Here is a 21,611-nt window from a genome sequence, read left to right as displayed (position 1 = left end):
CTCCTTGAAGTTAATGGCAGCTGCCTTACTGAATTCAGTGGGAGGGGTCTCTCAAGAGCCCCTTGTTTAAGTTCAATCCCCAATTTGAAGGGTAGGCAGGGTAATTTCCCTGCCTTAGAGAAACCATCATGGTGTGAATTCTCAAACACTGGCATTACAGAAGCTTTTATCAGTGAAGCAGTGCAAAGCTACCCAACCAAGTAAGGGGGGAGGGAGTGGGGGTGCGAGAAGAGATCTGCTATAAAGCACCTGCTATGATTATATTATAGTACATTGAATATATTGAGCAATGCAAGTAGTAAGAGGCAGAGCACTTTTTCCTATATTAATGCACACTGGAAGACAAAAGCCACACCACCATTTAAGGTAAAATAAAATCATTCTTTCCTGAGCAGAGACATTTCAGGCCAAGCTTATGCCCTGATGAAGCTTTACAGCCCAGCCGATGAACACCTGAAAACAGTTTTCTACATAAAGTCCCAACACAACCTTCAACAGCCTTCTGGGCATCCACTGCAGCCAAGCCATAAACAAAGCAAAAATGGAAAGGAGACATTAAAATGAAGTTTGGCGGCCTCCAGCCCCAGATTGATTTGGCAGACAGTCAGCTTTCTAAGCGGGCTGCAGTCGTGGAAAGAGAAAGGTTTTTAAAGCTGTTCAGTTTGAGAATCAGCGACTGCATGTGTCCTGGCAGGCAAGTGAAACTGTAGGAGATCCCCAGATCATAGGGACCAAAAAAGCAAGTATTACAAATTAAACACAGGCACTTTACACTGTGGGCCAGATCCTTAGCTTAGCTCCATTGACTTCAATAGAGTTACACCCATGTATACCAGAGGAGTATTGGGCCCTTCTTGTAAAAAAAATTGAGAGTATTTTTCTGCCCCCATAGAGTGAAAGTTTCACGCCCATTTCCTACCTAAGGTACTTAGAGACCCATTACCATAATATCTGGGTCTGTTGTAATCTTTAATGGCTCTATTTTCACAACCCCCCTTCTGAAGTAGAAGAATGTTATTCTCCCCATTGCACAGACAGGGAATTGAGTCACAGAGAAGTTAAGTGACTTGTCCAAGATCACACAGGAAGACTGTAGCGGAGCAGGGAACTGAACCTGGCTCTCCCAAGTGCCAAGCTAACATCCTAACCCTCCTTTCTTTCCCAGCATTTTGGTAAGTGCCTTAAAATTACATTGAAGCAGCATATGTGTGATACAACATTGAACCTCAGCGTGTTTCTTTAAGGTCATACACACATCACTTCACTGCAACCCCAAACAAGAGTCTAGTTTTCTGAGGGGAAGGGAGCTCAGATTCAACACACAGAACTTATCTACGTGGATAGGAGTGAGAAAATGGGCTACCGAACACCATATCTGGAGACAGTTAAGCAGGATTCTGCCCCATGTTTTGATGCAATCATGCAACAGGACATGAAGCAAAAATCATGATACATCATCCACACTGACCCCATAGGGAGCCCATGTTCCTGTGGATTTGAGTAGGTGAGAAAGAGGAGAAACTTTAATCTCCGTTTTTAAAAATAAGTGTTTAACAAGCCTGCCCTTAAAAGTAGTTAGTGTAAAACCCAGACCCTTTGGGCGTACTTCCATGCAGAATGACTGGCAAGTAGCCTTCACTGAAATGGGATTTTCCACTGTTACCAGATTCCTTGCACAACAACTGCAGCCTCACAATACCATTTAACAAAACACACAGGCATTTCACAAATGTTAGGTCAACACAGGGCCAATACACAGGCTGAAAGCAGGAATGAAACTACACAGGTATCTGTATTGCAGCCTCTTAATTGCTATTAGAGTCTAACGTGCACACGCTGGGAGATGGGGTCTGCTGAACCAACCTCAGTGGTATTTAGGGTGGAACAGTCCAAGCCGCCCGATTCTAACAGGAATTGGGCATTCACTTCCCACTGGCAGCTATGAAAATCTTCCCCTTATTTAACTCAGGGTGGTTCCTGGGTTCTGTCGCGCCCCTCCCCCCAGCTCCCACTTAAAGAGTTTCAGGGCCAGATCTCAGCTTGGTGTAAGCTGCCGCTACACGGATTTACGCCACCTGGAGGCCATATTTAAGCAGGCTCTAAAGAATTCTAGCTGCATGGAGAACTGCTGTCCTTGTGGACACGGTTCCCACCCCCCGCAGCCGCTTGGTCAGCATCAGCACTGTACTCACTACCCATGTGGATGCAGGGAGTATCTGAGCCACAACTGGAACACACAGACTTCACTGGCTACAATACAATAGATTGGGTTTAGAGAGGGCTCTTGCATGACTGCCCTGATCAGGGATACAGGAAGACAGAAGAGCTGAGTCAGCCTTTTGAGACACAGGATCCTAAGCTACTGTGGGGGGGAGAAAAGGGGGATATTATCCGGTCATGTATTTCCTCCTCTGTTTTTCCCCCCTCATTTTACTGCCAGAGGGAAGATGAAGCCAAACGGTAAACTGCTGAGTCAGAGAAGCCCTGTGGTGGTTTGCATTGCTTGAGGCGGAGGCCAGCGCTTTAATGAAGCAGAAGACCACAAGCAGATGGGAAGGCTCTGCAATCAAATGGCACAATAAAAGGAGAAACCGCCAGAATTTGCTAGGCTAAAGATGAACCATGGAGCCTGACAAGAGAAGGATCAAGAACCTCGGGATTTCTGCAGTCAAAGAGGGGTGAAGCCTGCCACCGTTCTCCAAAGCCACGCCCAGAACTCCCCTGACCCAGAACAGCAGGATTGACACCGACTTACAAAACACACACTAAAAAAAAATGCATCCGATGAAGTGAGCTGTAGCTCATGAAAGCTTATGCTCTAATAAATTGGTTAGTCTAAGGTGCCACAAGTACTCCTTTTCTTTTTGCGAATACAGACTAACACGGCTGCTACTCTGAAACCTAAAAAGAAAAGGAGTACTTGTGGCACCTTAGAGACTAACCAATTTATTAGAGCATAAGCTTTCGTGAGCTACAGCTCACTTCATCGGATGCATACTCTGCATTCACAATGACCAGACGCTTCGTTGCAGCGAGGATCACTCAAGAGCCAGCTGAGACATGGAACATGTTGCTGCCTGCTGCTATCTGGAGAGAGTTTGCCTCCGCAAAAGGACACACAGCATTCCCAATTTATCAGCTGGTTTACACCTGATACTCTCCTGAAACCTAATGGAGCAATGCTGATTTGGCACAAACATGGAAATTTGGGGGCTGATCCTCGGCTAGTGTAAGCCATGCCCAATACCTTAAACAAAACACAGCTCCCATTCAGATGGCTTGAATTCTGCCACTCTTATTCACACCAAGTAGCTCCTTACTCCTGAACAGTCCCACTGAAATTCCAAGGGCCAGGCAACCAGAGGGGTCCTTGCTGCCCACTCCTTCCTGCATAGGTGTGTCGTGCAACAGTAGAGAACCCTTAGCACCGATGGTATTCTACCTCTATTCTTCTTCACTTCCTGCTCTCAACTGCTGTGGAGCATTGTCACATTTCACCACAGAGCTGATAGTGGTGAAATGCAGTGATGGCCAGAGAAAATCCTACACACAGCTCTTAAAAAGGAATGTAGACTTCTGGTGGTTAAACTACAGGTCCGGGAGTCACATGTTCCGGATTCCATTTCCAGCACTGCTGCACTTTTGCTTTCCGGCTTCAGTAGGGCACCCGCTTCTCTGTAGCTCAGCTTCCCCACCCCTGGGGGCCAGAACTTACTGCACAGGGAGTGTTATGAGGATTCTTTACTAGAGTAAGGGTGACAGAATCGACCTTGAGCGAGGAAATATGGAAACGGTAGTTTGACTCAAGGGACAGAAAGGAAGTTGTAAGGAACATTCTGTAACATCTTTGCGAAGAGCAGTGTTGGATCTCCCTGTTCTAGGGAGAACTGCTAAAAAATGAATAAATCACTGTGCTGCTGAGTGCCAAGGAATCCATCCCTTACTTTATTAAAAAGTGTTAAGTTGCCAAATTCTGCCACCCTTACTCAGAGAAGTCTCTTACACCACATGTCATCTTATTTATTTCAGGGCCCTAAGCCTCTCGCCAAAAACTGGTGTTTCTTTTGGAAAATCTGAAGCAATAATGCTGAAGCAGTTTGAATTTCAGCTTAGTGGAAATACATTATTAAGGGCAGAACACAGATCAGTAGAGCTGGAGCACATCCTGGTAGCTGGATGTTGTTGTATATTTAAGATCCATGGGAATCAGAGAAATAATGAGAGAGTCACACGTTCGTTATGGCTCTCGTTACAGATTAGCACCAGATTACTGCAGATGAGCTGGTTTGGGTTTTTTAGCTACAAGCAAACAGAAAGTATGTTAACAATGCAGAAACTTTTCCAGCCATTTAGCACCATTTAAAAACAAAGACAAAAATGTTGCTAAGAAGAAGGACATATTTGTTTTCTTTTATAATGAACAGGCCCTCAACACAAAATTCACATGGTCACAATGTCTGGATTTAAACAAACAAGTTTCTCATAAGCAGAGTCGCTCAGTGTCTTGTCTTCAGGACTGTGGGCTTCAGCCCTTTTGGCCTGCTGGGATACTGATTCAAACAGGAGAGAATTGTGATTATGGCACAGGACTGGAAATGGAGATATTCCAAGGTCTAATCCATGGCTCAGGCTTCCAGGCAAATCATTTTGAGGCCTCAGATTCAAGGTGTGAGAAATGGGGATAGTTGCACTCATGTGGTTCTCCCAGCTACTGAGGATTAATTTGGGGGGTACTGGGAAGATGAAAGGTGCTATTTAAAAATAAAATGATGCCATGTGCACTGCACTAAAAGCCTACAGGCACACGATATCCATGGAGCTGGTGTCAAGGTGACACTATTCACATGTTGGACCACCTCTCATCACCCTCTGCTCACTAAGGGCCCTGAGCCAATGCCCACTGAAGTCAACTGAAAAATTTCCATCCTCCTCTCCAGGACTTACTTTTACATTCCACACCCTTCAAACAATCACTGCTTCTTTAAAACCATGCCCTCCACACCTCAGATACAGAATTTACCCCTCTCCCCACATGCACAAGATTTCTTTCCCATCCAATCTTGGGCTTCATTCAGTCTTGAGCCAACAACAGCTTTGCTATCCTCATAAGTGTCAGGATTCTGAAATCCATCTTGGGCCCCTGCAGGGCTAGGAATGGGTGCTGAGAAAAGAAAAGTCCCAGCTTCTCAAAAAGGTCAGGCCCTCTCTTCAAGTCATGCAAGTGCCCAAGATAACAGACCTGAAATAGCTGGACTTTTAAGTTCCCGACTTTTTTAGGTGCAGACTTTTTTTTGTTTGGTTTTAAATGGCTCCCTATGCACCGTGTATAGTTGGGCTGGTAGCAACTGACCCATCTACTTTTACAGGTGAAGGTATATAAAACTAGTCCTAAAAAGGGGGAAAAAGTTAACTCTCGAGGGAAAAATCAAACCACTTCAGTAATAGTTGTTCCTGTAATGCTGGTATTGAGTTTTATTGGCACTGGGCTGAGGTCACCTACATAACTCACTTGGGCTAATGCAGCCATTCAACATTCATACCAAATAAAACTGTTGTACCACTCCTCTTCTGTATCTCATGTATGCACACATTTGTGTCTTTTACCTGTGCATCCCCACTAGCAGAATATGCTATTGTCCCAGTTTTTACCTACCTGCTGTATGGCTCTCATCCATGGTCTAGATCAAGTTGGGTTATGATTACACACTATCTTGGCTTGTTTCTATATTTTGTAGTAAACTAGTCCTTTGACTTGCTGCAATACTGTGATTAGGTGAGTGTGGAAGCAAAGGCTAAAAACATTGGTTAAACTGAACTAACTTCCCTTGCCTGGAGAAAGTTGAGAGTGCACACAGGGCTCCTCAGAGTTTCATCGGTCACACAGTAAGGAGTAGAAGAAATAACAGTTAAACAAAGTGGGTCTCATTTAAAGGGGCTTTCCCCTTTTTGAACACACCTAGGAAGCCCTGAAAGTGCAATTGTTAAGGCCTCATTTTGACATAGCTATGTTGGTCAAGGGGGTTGGGGGAACCAACACGCCTCTGATCAACATGCTATGCTGAGAAAAAACCCCAGTGTAGATGCAGCTACGTCAATGAAAGACTACTTCTGTCGATGTATGTACTGTTGCTTGGGGAGGCAGCGTTCCTACATACAGGAAAACCGCTTTGGTCGGCATTGGCTGCATCTACACTATGAGGTTGATGGTTATGGCTACATCAGCGTAGCTACATCAGTTTAGTCTCCATAGCGTAGACAGTGACAACTGAAAAACACAGAAAGAACTCAGGGCCCTAGCTTCAGCTAGTGCAAATCAACCCAGTGCTGTCAGCAAGGGCTGATCCAAAGTTTTCCCTCGAAACTATTTTTCGATAGAAAATTCAAGTTTCAGCTAAATGAAATTTTGTACAAGTACTGTCTGCTTTCTGTGGAAATTTTTGATTTTTCCATCAAAAAAAGCCACATGCCCAAAAAACAAGATATTTTAATTTGCGGCTGATGTTTTTCAGCTCTTGAATTTCTGTTGAAAAATTAGATTTTCACTGACAATTTAGACAAAAAAACCCTGATGTTTTTGTTGGAATTTTATGCGGGAAAAAATTAAAAGCCATTTCTTCTGTGAATGTCAGTGGAAGTGTGTGATTTGCCCCAGCTGAGGATCTGGTTCTCAATGCTCCATAGAAGCAAGAAAAAACAAAACAACAAAAAACATGCCCTGAAATAAAGAATTTTCCATTAACGTTTCCTATGCTTTTAAAAACCTCCTGCTTGGAAAACCTCAATTGCAGCCTGCCTTAAGGGCTGTTGATACATATCTTCCATTAATTTTCACGATAGATGTGTCTAAGCCGCTTTGAAAATGTCAATCTAAAGCAACCATCAAAAGGCACTGAGCTGCAAAAAAAGAGTTAATATGTCAGGCTCTTCTTTTCTAATGCATTTCAGCATCATTAATATCTTTTAAAAAATAAAAAACCTGCACTCTGCAGCCTGCAGACTTCAATAAAAGCCCACGCACAACAGCAAGGAGAAACGCAAAAAAAAAAAAAAAAAAAAAAAAACACCTTCCTTTCTAAATTAAGGTTGCTTCAAACAGAAGTGAAAGTTCTTTTGATATGTCAACATTCCCCTTCCTTTGAATCAGATAATGAGAGATCGGTGTGAAAAAAATAAAATAAAGCACCTCTTTATTTATAGCACACAAATTTGTGAGACGGCCCCTTACGCTTGCTCTTTTGGTACCGGTCTGTTCACGCCCAGTTTACTCTGGCCCTCCATATCTGAGCCAGTCCCCTCCCTTATTTGTTCCTGAATTGTAATGGCTTCAGGACATTGGCTAAGGCAGTGGTTCTCAACCAACAGTACAAGTACCCCTGCGGGTACGCAGGGGTCTTCCAGGGGGTACATCAACTCATCTAGATATTGCCTAGTTTTACAACAGGCTACATATAAAAAGCACTAGCAAAGTCAGGATAAACTAAAATTTCATGCAATGACTTGTTTATACAGCTCTATATACTAAACACTGAAATATGTAAGTACAATATTTATATTCCAATGGATATAGTTTATAATTATAAAAGGTAAAAATGAGAAAGTCCGCCATTTTTCAGTAACAGCGTGCTCAGGCACTTTTGCGTTTTTATGTCTGATTTTGTGAACAAGTAGTTTTTAAGTGAGGTAAAATTTGGGGGTGGAAACGCAAGACAAGAATCAGACTCCTGAAAGGGGTCCAGTCATCTGGAGAAGGTTGAGAACCACTGAGCTAAGGCACTGACGTATAGCACCAAGTAAAGGACATCGCACGGGAGAGGCAGTAGCTAGATGAACAGAAGAATTTTTTCATCGACCTCGCCACTTCTGCGCCAGGGAATAGGTCAACCTAAGTATGGACCACAGGGTGCAACATTTTTCACAGCCCTGTCACAGCTAGATTTTTCTCGTTTTTAAGTGTAGACCAGGACTACGCTACTCTACCTCTACATGGGGGTTTTCTACCAATTCCGCTACATTGATGCAAGCTCTGCAATACGCCAGTGTGCTGCATCTATACCAGAGGTTCGCAGGGGTGTAGCTACACCAGCATAAATAGCCTCAGTACAGAGAGGGCCTAAGATCTCTTCATGCTCTCTGGACCCATTCCTAGACTGCTTAGAGCTGGTATAAGAGCTCTGTGCTGGCCCTGCTTAGGGTTGCCAACTTTCTGATTGCAAAAACACCAAACATACCTTTCCCCTGCCCCGCCCCCACACTGAGGCCCCACCCCTTCTCCAAGGCCCTGCCTCCCAGCTCACTCCATCCCTCCCTCCCTCGCTCTCCCCCACCCACTCGTTTTCACCCGGCTGGGGGAGCGGTTGAGGGCTCTGGCTGGGGGCTCTGGGGTGGGGCCAGGGATGAGGGATCTGGGGTGCAGGAGGGGGTCATAGGAAATATGGCCAGTGGGAGCTGCGGAGTCGGTGCTTGGTGCAGGGGGTGGAGCCTTCCTGGCCGCACCTCTGCTTAGGGGGCTCAGGGACATGCCAGCCGCTTCCGGGAGCTGCACGGAGCCAGGGCAGACAGAGAGCCTGCCTTAGCCCTGCTGCACCGCCAACCAGTCTTTTAATGGCCCAGTCAGCAGGGTCCCTTTTTGACTGGGCATTCTGGTCAAAAAACGGTCACCTGGCAACCCTAGCCCTGCTCCCAGGCCCCAGTGTAGCAAGCATGTTGGGGGGCAGGGACCTAGCAAGCTTGGGAATGGGGTGCAGCACTGTATTAGGAGGAGTCTTTGTTCTCCAGAAACCACAGGAAACAGAGCACAAATTAGAGCAGTCCTGATGATGCTCTAACTTAGGCAGGCAGGATCCTAAACAGCCAAAGCAGCATACAGAAGGCTTAAAGCCACCTTAGCCCACATCCTGCCCCAAGCACAGGGATGGGGTAACAGAATCAGGCCCCGAGATTTTATCATCACCTTATTTTCACTTGTTAATATGATTCCTAAGTCACGGGAAAATATGGTCTTCTTACATCTGGCTTTCCAATTTAAAAAAAAAAAAAAAAAAAAAAAAGCCAAGACCAACACTATAAAAAAAAAAAAAAAAAAACACACTGGGTCCAATTCTGCCCTCAGTTACACCTGTGCTACCATAGGTAAGTCAAGAGGGTTAAACTAGAACTCGGTTTACAGCTAGAAGAAAGTTATTTAAGGAATATTTGTAAGTATGAAGCCGGCCCATCATAATTCAGTTCTCTCATTTATATCAACGTATACGGAGAGTCATCTTCCCTGGAATTACTCTGGATTTATACCAGTGTTATGAAAACCTCTGTATTTGACCCCGTGCCCTCTGAGATTGTCACCACCCCATTTCAAGGCCAGATTCTGTTCTTATTCACTTGGGCGCAAATCCAGGGTAACGCCATGGACCTCATTTACACCCCTGCAGAGTCAAAATCAGCCCTTAACATGGGAAAGGCAGGTTTGGATCCTTGCCGCTGAAACTGAAAGCTGGAAAATCCTGGTCAGAGGCTGCCGTTTTGCACTAGGCCAAGCCATCTCATTTGCTCGTCTCCCCCACTGTGAAAATGCCAACAAGGAAGAGCCAGCAGTTTATTTTTAGAAAGAGCTCTGCAACGGGTGCAAAGCAGGCCATGTATCTGCAAGCAGCATAATCCCACCCTTAGAGTGTTCTGCCCCAGTATCCTCACAGCACAGCCAGGGAGACGAGCCAAACTAAACTCTCTCTCTCCCCCCTCTTCTTTTAGGGAAACCGCTGCTAGAAACAGGAAACTGTTTTGTTTTTTTTTTTCCACTAAAGCACGGACTATGTATTTAAGAGCCACAGCCACCTAACCACACACGCTGTGTGCGCGCCATCTGCTACTCCTCTAATATCACTTTCAGGCCAACCACGGTTCTTGAGTAGCCAGGCTACAAAATTCACTTGTTCGGTTTTATGAAAAGCCGGTTTCTGTTGACGCAAGAAGTCAAATCTCATACCGAAAGGCCCTGTTCCTGTCTCTCTTCCTCCCCCTCAAGGCACACCTTACTTTGGAAGTAGCTGTAGTGAATCAAGGGGATACTCGGGGGTCAGATCGTTAGCAGGCACAGCTCCATTGAGGTCAAGGGAAGGCAAGCAAAGCTGGCCCCAAGTGCTTTTTATTCTGCTGAGCCTTTTCACACCACACGGAGCCTTGCTCCTGAGCTGGTGCCCTTCCCAGCGTGGTCCAACACAAAATCCACTTGCTGGGCCAGATTCTTCATTGCTATGCAAATGGCTACACAGAGCGCAGGGCGTTCTGACCAGGTATCTTTTAACACTCACTTTGGGTCAGATCCTCTGCTGGTGTAAACCTACATAATCCCATTGACTTCAGTGACAACGGACGTCCGCTGGAGAGCGGACCCAACGACTACAAAAGGTGCAGGGGAACTGAGGATCATGCTCCCTGAGCAGAGTCCAAAGCTCACCCCCTTTCAAGGGTTTGGCTTTACTGACCTAGAAATTAACAGCAACATTCAGCTCAGACCTTCCCCCAAGCTTCTGATCCTGTTCCTTCTGCTTTGGCAGTTCCTGCCCTAGATTCAGCAAGAGGCTCTCGGCTGCCCCTTCTCAGAGCTCCTCACGCAGGCAGCATGTTAGAAGGAGGACTGGAGTGAAGGGGAAACGATTGGAGCGCCTATATGCTGTGGCTTTTCTTGAGTCCTACAACGGCTTTATGGAGGTGCGGAGAGCTGGTGTAGGTTAAAGCAGCCCTGTGGCTTAACTGGATTAGTTCACGGCCAGTCCCAGAATCCGGAGAGTGGGGTACAATTGGTGGAGCATGGCCACAGTTGCCCACCCTTGAGTCCCTCCAGCCAAACTGTGCCGAGAACAGCTCTAGCACATCTCAGAATCAGCACCAGGGATCCTGTGGCTGGAGAAAAGAAGGGGGGGGGGGGCAGAGGGGGAGAAAACAAAACACACACACACACACACACACACCACCCGAACAATTTCTTAACTATTCAGAGCCAGACTGTGTTTTGGACTAGAGGCATACACAAGTGTGCAAGAACACTCCTAGGCAGGTTTCCTAGACCTTGTATTCTGGCCCAGAAGTACGTGGGCCACTTGCTTGCTTTCCCCTGTCCTGGAACAGGTGTAGCCTGGACTCCTTTATTTGCTGTTAGGACAGGCCAGCAGTACAGTTTTACTCGCTGGCAGTGAGAATCAAGCAGGAAGGAACTGTGCCCCAGGGGATGGCTGAGTCATACCACCTCTGGGGGGCACGGCTTATTCACCGACTTGGAAGGATTCATTTTTTTTTAATGAGTAAAAGTCAGTAAATGTTGAGGTCACCAACCCACACCCAAAGGGACAAGACCATGTATTTCCATCATTAATAATCAAAGTAAGACAAATCCTGCTTGAGCAATGATTAGCGTTTGAGTTAAGGGTATTTACTTTATATATTTTGACATGCGATGTTGACGATTTGCATTTACCACAACTGCGAAAATTGGGGGGGGGGGGGGGGGAGACAAAACAAAACACCACCACAAAAAAAACAAACAAAAAAAGTTTAAAAATAAACATGGCTCTTATCTGTGGCAATGACAAAAAAATAAAAATCAAATTCTGCCAAGCCTACTTGTACAATCACTCTTTGCCCAGGGCAGTGCTGAACGGCACTTACATATTTCGCCCCATGGAAAGGCCAAGAAGTGACCAAATGTGATTTAATGATTTTTATTTTTTTTTAGTTCCCTCTTTGGACTAAATAAGCACAAAACTTTTCAACTTGAAGAGGAGGGCTTGGGGTTTATTTTAAGAAGTTAATCATCTGAAAATATACAGTTTATGCTGAAAGTGTCTTTTCAACCTTATCATCACACTATTACAAGATACTTTATGTTCTATTTATGAACAAAAGTCAATGAAGTGATAAGTCTGCATGCTTGCATGGCTGACTCATATCAGTAAATCCATACTGTTAGTATGCAGTGTGAACTTTTTAATTGCCCTTATAAGCTACCTTTGAACTTGACTGACTATCAGACCAAAACCAGCTCAGTTACACCTGTCAAAGCAACAGGTTTGGAGGAATGAAGCGGAGGACAGAATTGGACACTAGTGTAAATCAGAAGTTAAGGGGGGAGACTGGAACAAGCTCTAATCAGAATCAGCCCAGTCTTATCACTACTAGCCACTAAAGAATTTGGTTTTACAAAACAATGCATGTGCAAACAAAGGGCTCAACTTTAGGCTCTGCTGAAGCTCCTTTATGGAGGCTAAGCCAACACCTAGGTGGCTTAACTTCACCCATAGTGGGACTTACTGGGATAGAGGGAATGATTTGTCCTCCAGCTATTCTATGCTAAGGCAGCCACTAATGGACTGCTGTATAAGTTACCCTGTGGAGCCTCTGTATGTCTTCACTACAGAGTCAGCCCAGGATACAGCTCAGATGTTGGCCCTAGCTCCCCACCCATCCACACAGAAAAACCTCTAATCCAGGCTTGAGGGCAGTTTAAACCCAGGCATTGCTGAGAAAGGGTGTAGGCTTGAACTTGGATTTCACTTCAGCCCAAGCTGGCCCCCATCCTACTCTGCAGGCTAATCAAGCCTGGGTGCTGTTAATCTGATCCCACAACTCCATCTGGGCTGTTCTTATTGGCCAGACAAGCAAGAAGGCATTAATGTCGGAAGACAGGATACTGGGCTAGATGGACCTTTGGTCTGACCCAGCATGGCCGCTCTTATGTTCCCCCTTCTTCAGCACTGTGTGTCAATCCCAACTTTGCCTACTCCATCGCCACACCATTTGTACAGAACTCCTTCTCCTGTGCTGACAGTTGGCCAGAGCCTGACCCCAGCCTTTCAGTAAAACTGTTCTGGGATAGCTGCAAGTCTCCTCATTTTTGGATTTTACAAAAAGGTTTCCCAGTTTACAAAAGTGACACTTTCTTTCTGGCCAATTTTCACACAGTTTTTGATCACTCAGGTACATGAAAATACTGATTACATTAAGAAAAGCCAATGTTACATTAGGAAGATTTGTTTATGACAACAAACAATTAGTCTAAGTATAAATGTGATGCTGTCTGTAGAAAGGCAATGTAGTGGGGCAGACAGACACACTCAGATCAGGTGAACCGATGTGTTGTAATAGAAGCAAAGGAAGAACAGGCCTATACATTTATAGTCGCAGGTAATTTTCCTCAGGCAGATGCTTTAAACAGATCCACTCTTCCAAAGGCTTTTGGGGGGTTCTAAATGGCTATTTGACCATATGAAACTAACTAAAAATCCAAAAACTTGCACCCCCAATTTCTGAGGAGGGGATTACAAAAATAAAGGTACCGTTTGGGCTCAAAGGTGCATGGCACTCGTGTCTGAAAGGGAAACGAAGCAAGAGACCCTCTTACATAAGGCCTGATGTGAAAGGAAGTCGCTTTGACTGAGCAGGCATCATTAACACATGGCTGCAGTTTGGGATGAAAAAATTCACTGCTCCTGTTAGTTCAGGTTTACAAACAATACAGCCTCACCTTTAGTTTATTTATGTTAAAGGCCTGGCTTCCAGTTTGCAAGTTCAAACTCCTAGTACAATTCCTTCCCGCCCTGCCCACCCCACCCCCCCGAAAGCTTAGCTCTCAGAGCGTTCCTTTCTGGTTAGAGACCAATGGCAGACAGATAAGCCTTTTTTGGTTAATTGTCAAACATGTCAATATAAATTCACCCCCAGTCTGAATGAGACACTATGGCGGATTCTCTGAGCAGATCATTTAGAGAGTTGTAAAGGTACTTTGGAGGGATCAGACAGAAATCAGCACTGGGTTCTGGGTGGCTCCTCCAGTGGGGTGCTTAGCTGAAGGCACAGCCCCAGGGAGGACTCGGGCAAGGTGCCTTTAAGCCACCTCTGTGCCCTCTTGATGCCAGGCTGCCCCAGGAACCAAGAGAGCCCCCCAAAGTAACTTAGGCAGCCCAGTGAGCTGCTTTAAGTTACAGCAACCTGTCCCCACTGTTCCCATGGTAAGCAGAGCAAACCAGGATGGCCTAGTGGTATGCACCATGGGGCCATGGCCCCACCCCACTCCTGCCTCAGCTCCACCCCTAACATGCCCCCAAGAGGGGGGTGAGGAGGGAGAGAATCAACCAAGGGCCTAGAGCATGATACAGTGACCTTGAGTGAGGGGCAGAAGCCTTCCCTATATATTCAACTTGAGAATGAGGTGGGAGAGGTTACACACCAGGGGCCCGATTCATCACTCTCTGAAGCACCTTTACACCAGCTAGGCAGAGAGGTGAAGACAGTGATTGCCACATTGGATCAGACCTGCAGTCCATATAGCCCACTACATGGTCTCCCCCAAAAGCTACAACCAGAGGCTTCAGAGTAAGGTCAAGTACACTCCAGTGTGCAAATGTAGGACAATCTGCCACCAGCACCAGCACTTGGTCACTAATATATTGGCTTAAGCCCTGAGGTTTAAGGGGACTTGGCCTCAGATTGGCAGGAAATCTAAGGCAGAACCAAGATCAGAACCCACCACAGGCTGGGGAGTCCAGAGGTCAGTCTTCCTTCCTTCTGTGTTCTAGGGACCAGAGAGTTCTACCACATTTGTAATCACAGAAGGCAAAACTTCAGAAGCATTGTGCAGGAGACTAGGCTGGGGACAGACAAAAGAGGCTTTAACAACTGGGACGTTCAAAAGTCAGGCTCCATCTACACAAAAAGAGACAGAACAGTGCTTTCATCTGATTGTATAAGTATACTTTTAGCCCGGTGGGTCCCACGATATTTGAGACACAAGGTGGGTGACGTAATATCTTTTACTGGACCAACTTCTGTTGGTGAAAGAGAAATTGATCCAATAAAAGATATTAGGTCACCCAACTTGTCTCTCTCATCTTATTGGGAGACAACAATACTCTAACCCAAACCCAGGGCAGTTTATTAATTTATCTCCCATGTAGACTACAAAAATAAACATATCAGGGTGGGAATGGGAGTGAGGCATGCACCAGGGCACAGGTTAAAAGAAAGCCCGTTCAAGCATTCTTTGGGTACAATGTACAGTAATAAAACACAAGGCTCAGTGGCACCAGACAATCCACTCTTCTAACAGGCAAACTAAACACTGCATACGCTATGCTATGGGGAACCCCCTTACTCTTCATCCAAAGGGCCTTGCCACACTGTCAGCAGAAAGTTTTGCAGCTAGCTCATTTGCTACAGGGTTTGCACTCACATGCTCTCTGCAAGCAGTTCCCACGGATCTAAAATTCATCTTCTGCATTACACAAAACTCTGTTTCCAAGAGCTGCTCTGTGCTCTTGGCTTCCCGACAAATCCCGAAATAAAAAAAATAAAAATAAAATTAAAAAAAAAAAAGCAGCATGGTAAAAACATTGCTAGTCTGGGTGTTCTTTATAGCCATCAGGCCTGATGCTACCCATGAAATGCTGCAGTAGTCAGAGCAGAGTGCTCATCTCTAAAGGCAGAGGCCCTAATTCAGTGGTCCATTCCTACTCAGGAAAGCACTTAAGAGTATATTTTACTTTAGCTGTGTGCTTAAGTTTCTGTCCAGTGGGACTTAAGCACATGCCTCAGTGCTTTGCTGCATGGGTTTGTGCTCTTTACATATTCTATAGTTCAGCTGTTCAGTTAGAACAGAAATACGTGCAAGCAAGAAAGCAGTTGCCAAAAGTAACCACACAGCCAGCGACAAGCTTTGAAAACATACTGGAAACATTTAGATACATTTTCTAAAATTTGAGAACATTTTTTCCACCCAGGTTGCTACTGTTCACCCTGAAAATGCTTACAGAACACTGCTCCAGATCTTCCTTCTATCCGGGAGCATGGGAGCGCGCATCCCTGAGGTGCTCCTGGTGGCCAACAGACAGCTGGGAGAAAGTTTAAGCGGTACTACGTACCTCTGACAGAATAAGGCGTGAACACTGAAGGGGGTCGGACCAGAGCACAATCACAAAGATAGAACACCGAAACTAAGCTAGCACTTATCAGTATAACGTATGTCGCTCAGAGGGGTGCGTTGTTTACACACACACACACTCTGAACGACATAAGTTCCACCAACATAGCACTGTCCACACCGGCACATCTGTCGGTGTGAGATGCTCTCCTGCTGACATAGCTACTGCCGCTAATTAGAGGTGGTTTAATTATGCTGATGAAGAGCTCTCTCTCTTTCTCCCCTCAGCATAGAGCGGCTACACGAGCCATTTTACAGCAGCACAGCTGCATCGGTGCCGCTGTAAGCTCATAGTGTCGGCATAGCCAACACAGGACACTTGGGAAATGCACACACATAGGAAGGCAGCAAACAAGCTTCACATTCCCCACCTCCGACCCCTGCCTCTTGCTCCCAAGAGGGACAGCTTTGCCTTCAATACACTGGGCCAAATCCTGCCCTCAACTTACACAAGTGCAACCAAGTGATTAGGTCTTAGAAAGTGAGCCCCTTCTTCTGCAAAAACCACCATTTTATAAACAAAATCGTGTCCTCCCTTCCCCACGTCACCCCTCTCCGATCCCAGTCTGTTTGTTGTATCCACCTGTTGTGTTTCCATCATATACTTCGGGCTTGGCTATAGGGGAAAGTTTTCCAGTGATACTGGTGCAGTAAGACCCAGTGTGACTACCCACACTGGCACTCTTCCAGAATAAGAGTGACCACATGGAAGCTTACATTGGTAGGGCTATGTTCGTTTAAATTCATACCTGATCTTATTCCAAGGCAACTTTCCCCACGTAGACAAGTTCCATGGAGCCAGGGCTGTCTTTTCATTACATGCGTGAACAGCACCTAGTACATTGGGGTCCCGATTAGGGCTGGTTAAATAATTCTGTCAAAACTGTTTTGATGGAAGATCGGGGGGTTTTTTAAATGGAAAAAAGTCTCTCTGGAAAAGTCTGAGTTTCCATCAATAGCTTTTCAGCCAAAAACTTCATATTTCCAGCCAAACAATGTTCAGTTTATTGACAAAAAGTCAAATGTATTCCAAGCAGCTCTAGGCACTACTACTGAAATTCAAATTATTAACAACAGTCATCTCCAAAACCACTACGTGACTTGCCCAAGACCCCACATGCACAGCAAGCCAAACTTTCCAGAGTCCAGGCCCTGATTTCTAGTCAAGTTTACGGACTATGCTGAATCCCCTTCACCTACTAGTCAACACACAACATGATTTTGTTTATTATTTTACTTTCAGAGATAATAAAACCAAAGCCACTACCTCCGATACCCAGAGCTTGACTCTCTGTTGCCTGCATATTTACAAAGTACCAAGTGGGTATGAAAGGCCACCAGATCAGAACGGCAGTATTTTTACTCCTACTTTACACTGGGTCAGCAGGTGGGAGAAGGGGTGGATGACTGTACAAAGTGCAGAGCAACCTGGAGTATCAGTCCTCATGTCTCTCTTTGACTAGGAGTGCTGCAGAGGTACTGTGCTTACACTGAATAGCACGTCAGTTTCTCACACCCCCAAGCAATGAGAAAATACAGCCTTATTACCAAAGTACACATTTCACTATCATACATGACTACTGGAAACATCTGTTTGGTTATTTAGTGGGTAAAATATTTAAAGTGACATTCAGACATGTATGTTGGGTAGCTGTCACACACACAAAGGGAGAGAAAACAAAAGCAAAACTTTTTAGGACCAGAAAGTGGTTTTCACCTGTCAAGGTCAGGAGGCCAAGTCACCATCTCCCTACAAACTGAAGTCTCTTTAGGACTCTTTCTAGGTACTGTGCCTGTCATTTTCAAAGCACACTGATAAGCAGATCTTTGCATGTTCTGAGCACAAGAGTACACCCACCAAAATCTAGGCAAATGCTGATACATGAGGATGAGTGTTGGTTTTCTCTTCTTTTGAAGACCTTGTTTGGGGGGAGGGAAAAGAGAGAGAATGGACAGATTGCCCTAAATGAGCGGTCCCCTATTGTTCTACTCATTCTATTAAGTACCTCACTTCTTCATGGATACTTGTTTTTAAAAGCACGTCTATCTAACCCATAACTGGCCTCATACAGATGTTCCTAGAGGTTCCAGACGTGTGGGAGCACTCACACCTTTGTTTCTACCACATCAGCAGCAGCGCCCACTGGAGTGCATTAATATAATACTTTATTCTAAGCACAAACAAAAGCCTGACTTCCCATGGAGGGGAAAAAAAAAAAAAAAAAAAAAAGTATGTTTTGCTTCTCCTGGATATGACAACACCAAAACATCGAACAAGGCAAAAAATGCAGTTTCAGCATTAAAAAGAGACAAAAAAACACCAGCATTCGAAAGCTATGGCAAGATCCAGCATTAAGTTCCTGTTATGGGAATACATCACACATTTGGGAGCAAGAAGAATTTAATACAACCTGTCTAAACAACATAACTATCTTCTAAACTGGACGTTGGTGTTATCTGTGAGTTATCCAGGAGAGAAATAAGCAGGATCAGTGAAAAGGAGCCAGTAATAGAAAGATAGGCCTGCAAATGCAGAGCAGGAAATGGAGAGTCACAAAAAGCGAGTGTCAGGGGAAGATAGCAAGAGGGAGATTTGTGTATCTCCCAGCCTCAGAACTGACTGGTGGGAGGTCCCAGCCACCAACAGACTTTCTAAATCATGCTCACATCATTCCCATTTCCATCCCCAGGCCACAGCAGCTTCTACTTCCACAGTGATGTTCGGAGCCCATGTTTACTGCCCACCAGCTTCAGAAAGTGGTTTTAGAAGAACAAAACAAAGCAAAACAGGCAGGTTTCCCCAAACTCTCCAAGCAAACCCTGCAAACTAAAGCAGCAAGCCTGGCATCCTAGTAACTAGACCTTCCCAAAGGGGAGTCCTTCTCCCACATGCAACTCTCCAGCTTATTATTAAACTTTATCATCCAATGACTTCCTTCAGCTCTCATTTAACCACAGACTGAGTTATCCAGGGAGTGCCTTTTGATGGGAGACTACAGCTGTTATAATACAAGATAAGGAAGTGCAGAAGGGGATGTTGAGAGATAAGGGCATCCTTGCACCCGCCATAAGGAGCCCCCCAGTTTGCATGGCTAGGAAGGAGAAGATTCACACACACAGAGCTGTTATAGGACTGGGGAAATGCATAGGTGCTGGGAGAGGACACCGAGTCCCCTCTATTGTCACATGGATTGTGCAGGACTAAACGGATCAGTGCAGGGGTGACTCTAGCTGAGCCCCCAGTTGTGTGGGTGCCCTGATGTATATCTGTGCTCCGTACTTCCAAGGTCCTAGCAGCTGGTAAAGCGGGGAGGTGGGGGGAAGAGAGCAGGAAAAGGAAACCCCTCTAGTTGTTTCAAGGGTAGTATGGGGTGGGATGGGGGGGGGGGAGAGAAATGCCTTACAGTTGTTGTCAGGGGGGCCCTCTATTGTTACAGGGCTGGGGCAAGTCCTCACCAACTGTTTGCAGGGTAGTGAACTGGACAGGAGGGGGGGGGAAGAAATGGAGGGGAGGGATTGGCCTAAGGGCCCCCCAGCTGTTGCTCTCAGAGACAGGGCCCCCAGGTGCTGTCGGGGGGAGTCCCTGTCAGGGGCTGCAGGGCTAGTAGGGCCCCCCCCCCCCAGCTGTTGCTCTAAGGGACAGGACCCCCAGGTGCTGCCAGGGGCAGTCCCTGTCAAGGGCTGCAGGGCTAGTAGGACCCCCCCAGCTGTTGCTCTCAGAGACAGGACCCCCAGGTGCTGTCGGGGGCAGTCCCTACCAGGGGCTGCAGAGCTAGTAGGGCCCCCCCCCAAGCTGTTGCTCTAAGGGACCAGACCCCCCAGGTGCTGTCCGGGGCAGTCCCTGTCAGGGGCTGCAGGGCTAGTAGGACCCCCCCCAGCTGTTGATCTAAGGGACCAGAGCCCCCCCCAGGTGCTGTCGGGGGGGGGGGGGGCGGGGAGTCCCCATCAGGGGCTGCAGGGCTAGGAAGGAGGGGTTGACCCTCAGGGCGCCCCCCCCCCCGTTGCTCTAGGGCTGGTGGGCGGGGGGGAGCGAGTCCCCTGCAGCTGCGGCCGGGGGGCACCCCGCGGCTGCCGCCCGAGGATTTGGGGCGGGGGGCGCCCCGGGCTCGGTACCTCCAGGGTCCGGATCTCCTGCTGGGTGAGGTCGTTGGAGGCGGCGCACTTGGTGCGGAGCCCGCGCAGGCTGGACAGCGAGATGTCGATGAGGCTCTGCAGCTGCCCGCACTGCTGCAAGGCGGCCCGCGGGCCGGCCGGGGGTCCCGCCGCGCCCGCCCCCGCCCGGCCGGCCGCGGCCGCCTCCCCGCCCCGCCGCGCCTTCCGCGCCACCATCGGCCCGGCGGCAGCGCTAGCCATGCCTCGGCATCGGGGGGGCGGGCCGCCCGGGGAGGAAGCCGGGGCGAGGAGCCTTCCCGGCTGCGGCTGGGTCCGCCCCGCCGGCGCAGGACCGGGCGCGCAGAGCCGGGCAGCGGCTGCAGCGCCACGGGGAGCTCGCCGGCTCCTGCTCGCCTTCCCCTCGCTCGTAGCCTTTTCATAGCCGCCGGGGGCCAGGGTCAGGCCGACGGGGACGCCGGGACTTGTAGTTTTTCCTGCTGCCGCCCTGGCTGCTAAGGGGTAACACTGCGGGGGGGGGGGGGGTTGCACTTTAAATTCCCCCCCCCTACACCGGGGAAAGAGGATAAACACACACCCACGGATGGAGCTAGTGGAGGTCCACTCTATTACCCCCCCCCCCCGAAGATCAAGATTGGAAGGGACCTCAGGAGATCATCAAGTCCAACCCCCGCTCAAAGCAGGCTCAAGCCCCAAATCCTTAAATGGCCCCCTCAAGGATTGAACTCACAACCCTGGGTTTAGCAGGCCGATGCCCAAACCACTGAGCTAGCCCTGTTATCTTTCCCCAAATGTTCCATAAATCAATCAGTTATGTGTTTCATGTAACATAAATGTTTACTTAGTAAAGAATGAGAGCAGGTCTAGTATTTGAAGTGGGCATTAATGTAAACATCTTTTAGCCAATATAAACACTGAAGTACAAGAGTCATGTGGGTTCATTCAAATCTTAACTGAATAGCATTCTACAAGTAGCTTTATTATGGTATGGTCTGTGGGAACGCTATGTTTGCAGCTCAGTTGGTGTTTCATCGGGAACTACAATATAAATAACAATTACAAAGAAAGCAGATTTCATATCCTGAATATCTGATATAGTGACCACAAGCTAATGTGCATGCGAAATATCAAAACAAAAACCAGATGCCTCCACAGTGGTACCAGTTTGGGTTGATACTTAGCTGGGTGCTCAGAAAGAATGTAACTGCATGCTGACGGAGGAAGATGATTGAGATTATTAATGAGAACTAAATGAATACCTTTTTTTTTAGAAGACAATATGGCAGCATAGCCACAAAGAAGAAAATAAAAGCAGGCTCTAACCAAACATAAAGGAATATCAGGAAAACAATGTAAATATCAGTAGAGAGTCATGGACAGTTTCTTAGTGGATCTTGCAGGGAGCTTACATAGAAGACAAGGAGGTTTTGAATGCAGCTCAGAGGCAGGATCTGACCCTAGTATGAAAGAGTCATTAATAAATTAAAGCCCACAGAACTGGAGAGTAACAAAAACATGGAGAGAAGGGAAGAGGAGA

The 21,611-nt window shown here is 46.8% G+C and overlaps 1 protein-coding gene across 12 annotated transcripts in view; it reads right to left on the bottom strand.

The window, feature by feature from the left end:
* KSR1 (kinase suppressor of ras 1) overlaps nucleotides 1–20,468 on the bottom strand; it is a 116,811-nt gene extending 96,343 nt beyond the window's left edge. For 9 of the 12 annotated variants that reach the window (XR_006286380.1, XR_006286381.1, XR_005222625.2 and 6 more), the window contains exon 1: nucleotides 20,078–20,468. Coding sequence is in view for 9 of the 12 variants with exons in the window: in XM_037880325.2 (XP_037736253.2) it covers nucleotides 20,078–20,317 (240 nt within the window). In the remaining 3 variants the exon portion in view is untranslated. The remainder of the gene's footprint in view (nucleotides 1–20,077) is intronic. The other 3 variants (XM_037880321.2, XM_037880331.2, XM_043531401.1) reach the window with 2 other exon arrangements.
* Nucleotides 20,469–21,611: the final 1,143 nt, after the last annotated feature.

This window comes from Chelonia mydas, chromosome 17, assembly GCF_015237465.2.
Source record: "Chelonia mydas isolate rCheMyd1 chromosome 17, rCheMyd1.pri.v2, whole genome shotgun sequence".
Classification (NCBI taxonomy): domain Eukaryota; kingdom Metazoa; phylum Chordata; order Testudines; family Cheloniidae; genus Chelonia; species Chelonia mydas.
The sequence above is the reverse complement of the archived record's forward strand: the minus strand, read 5'-3'. Positions and strand labels throughout refer to the sequence as shown.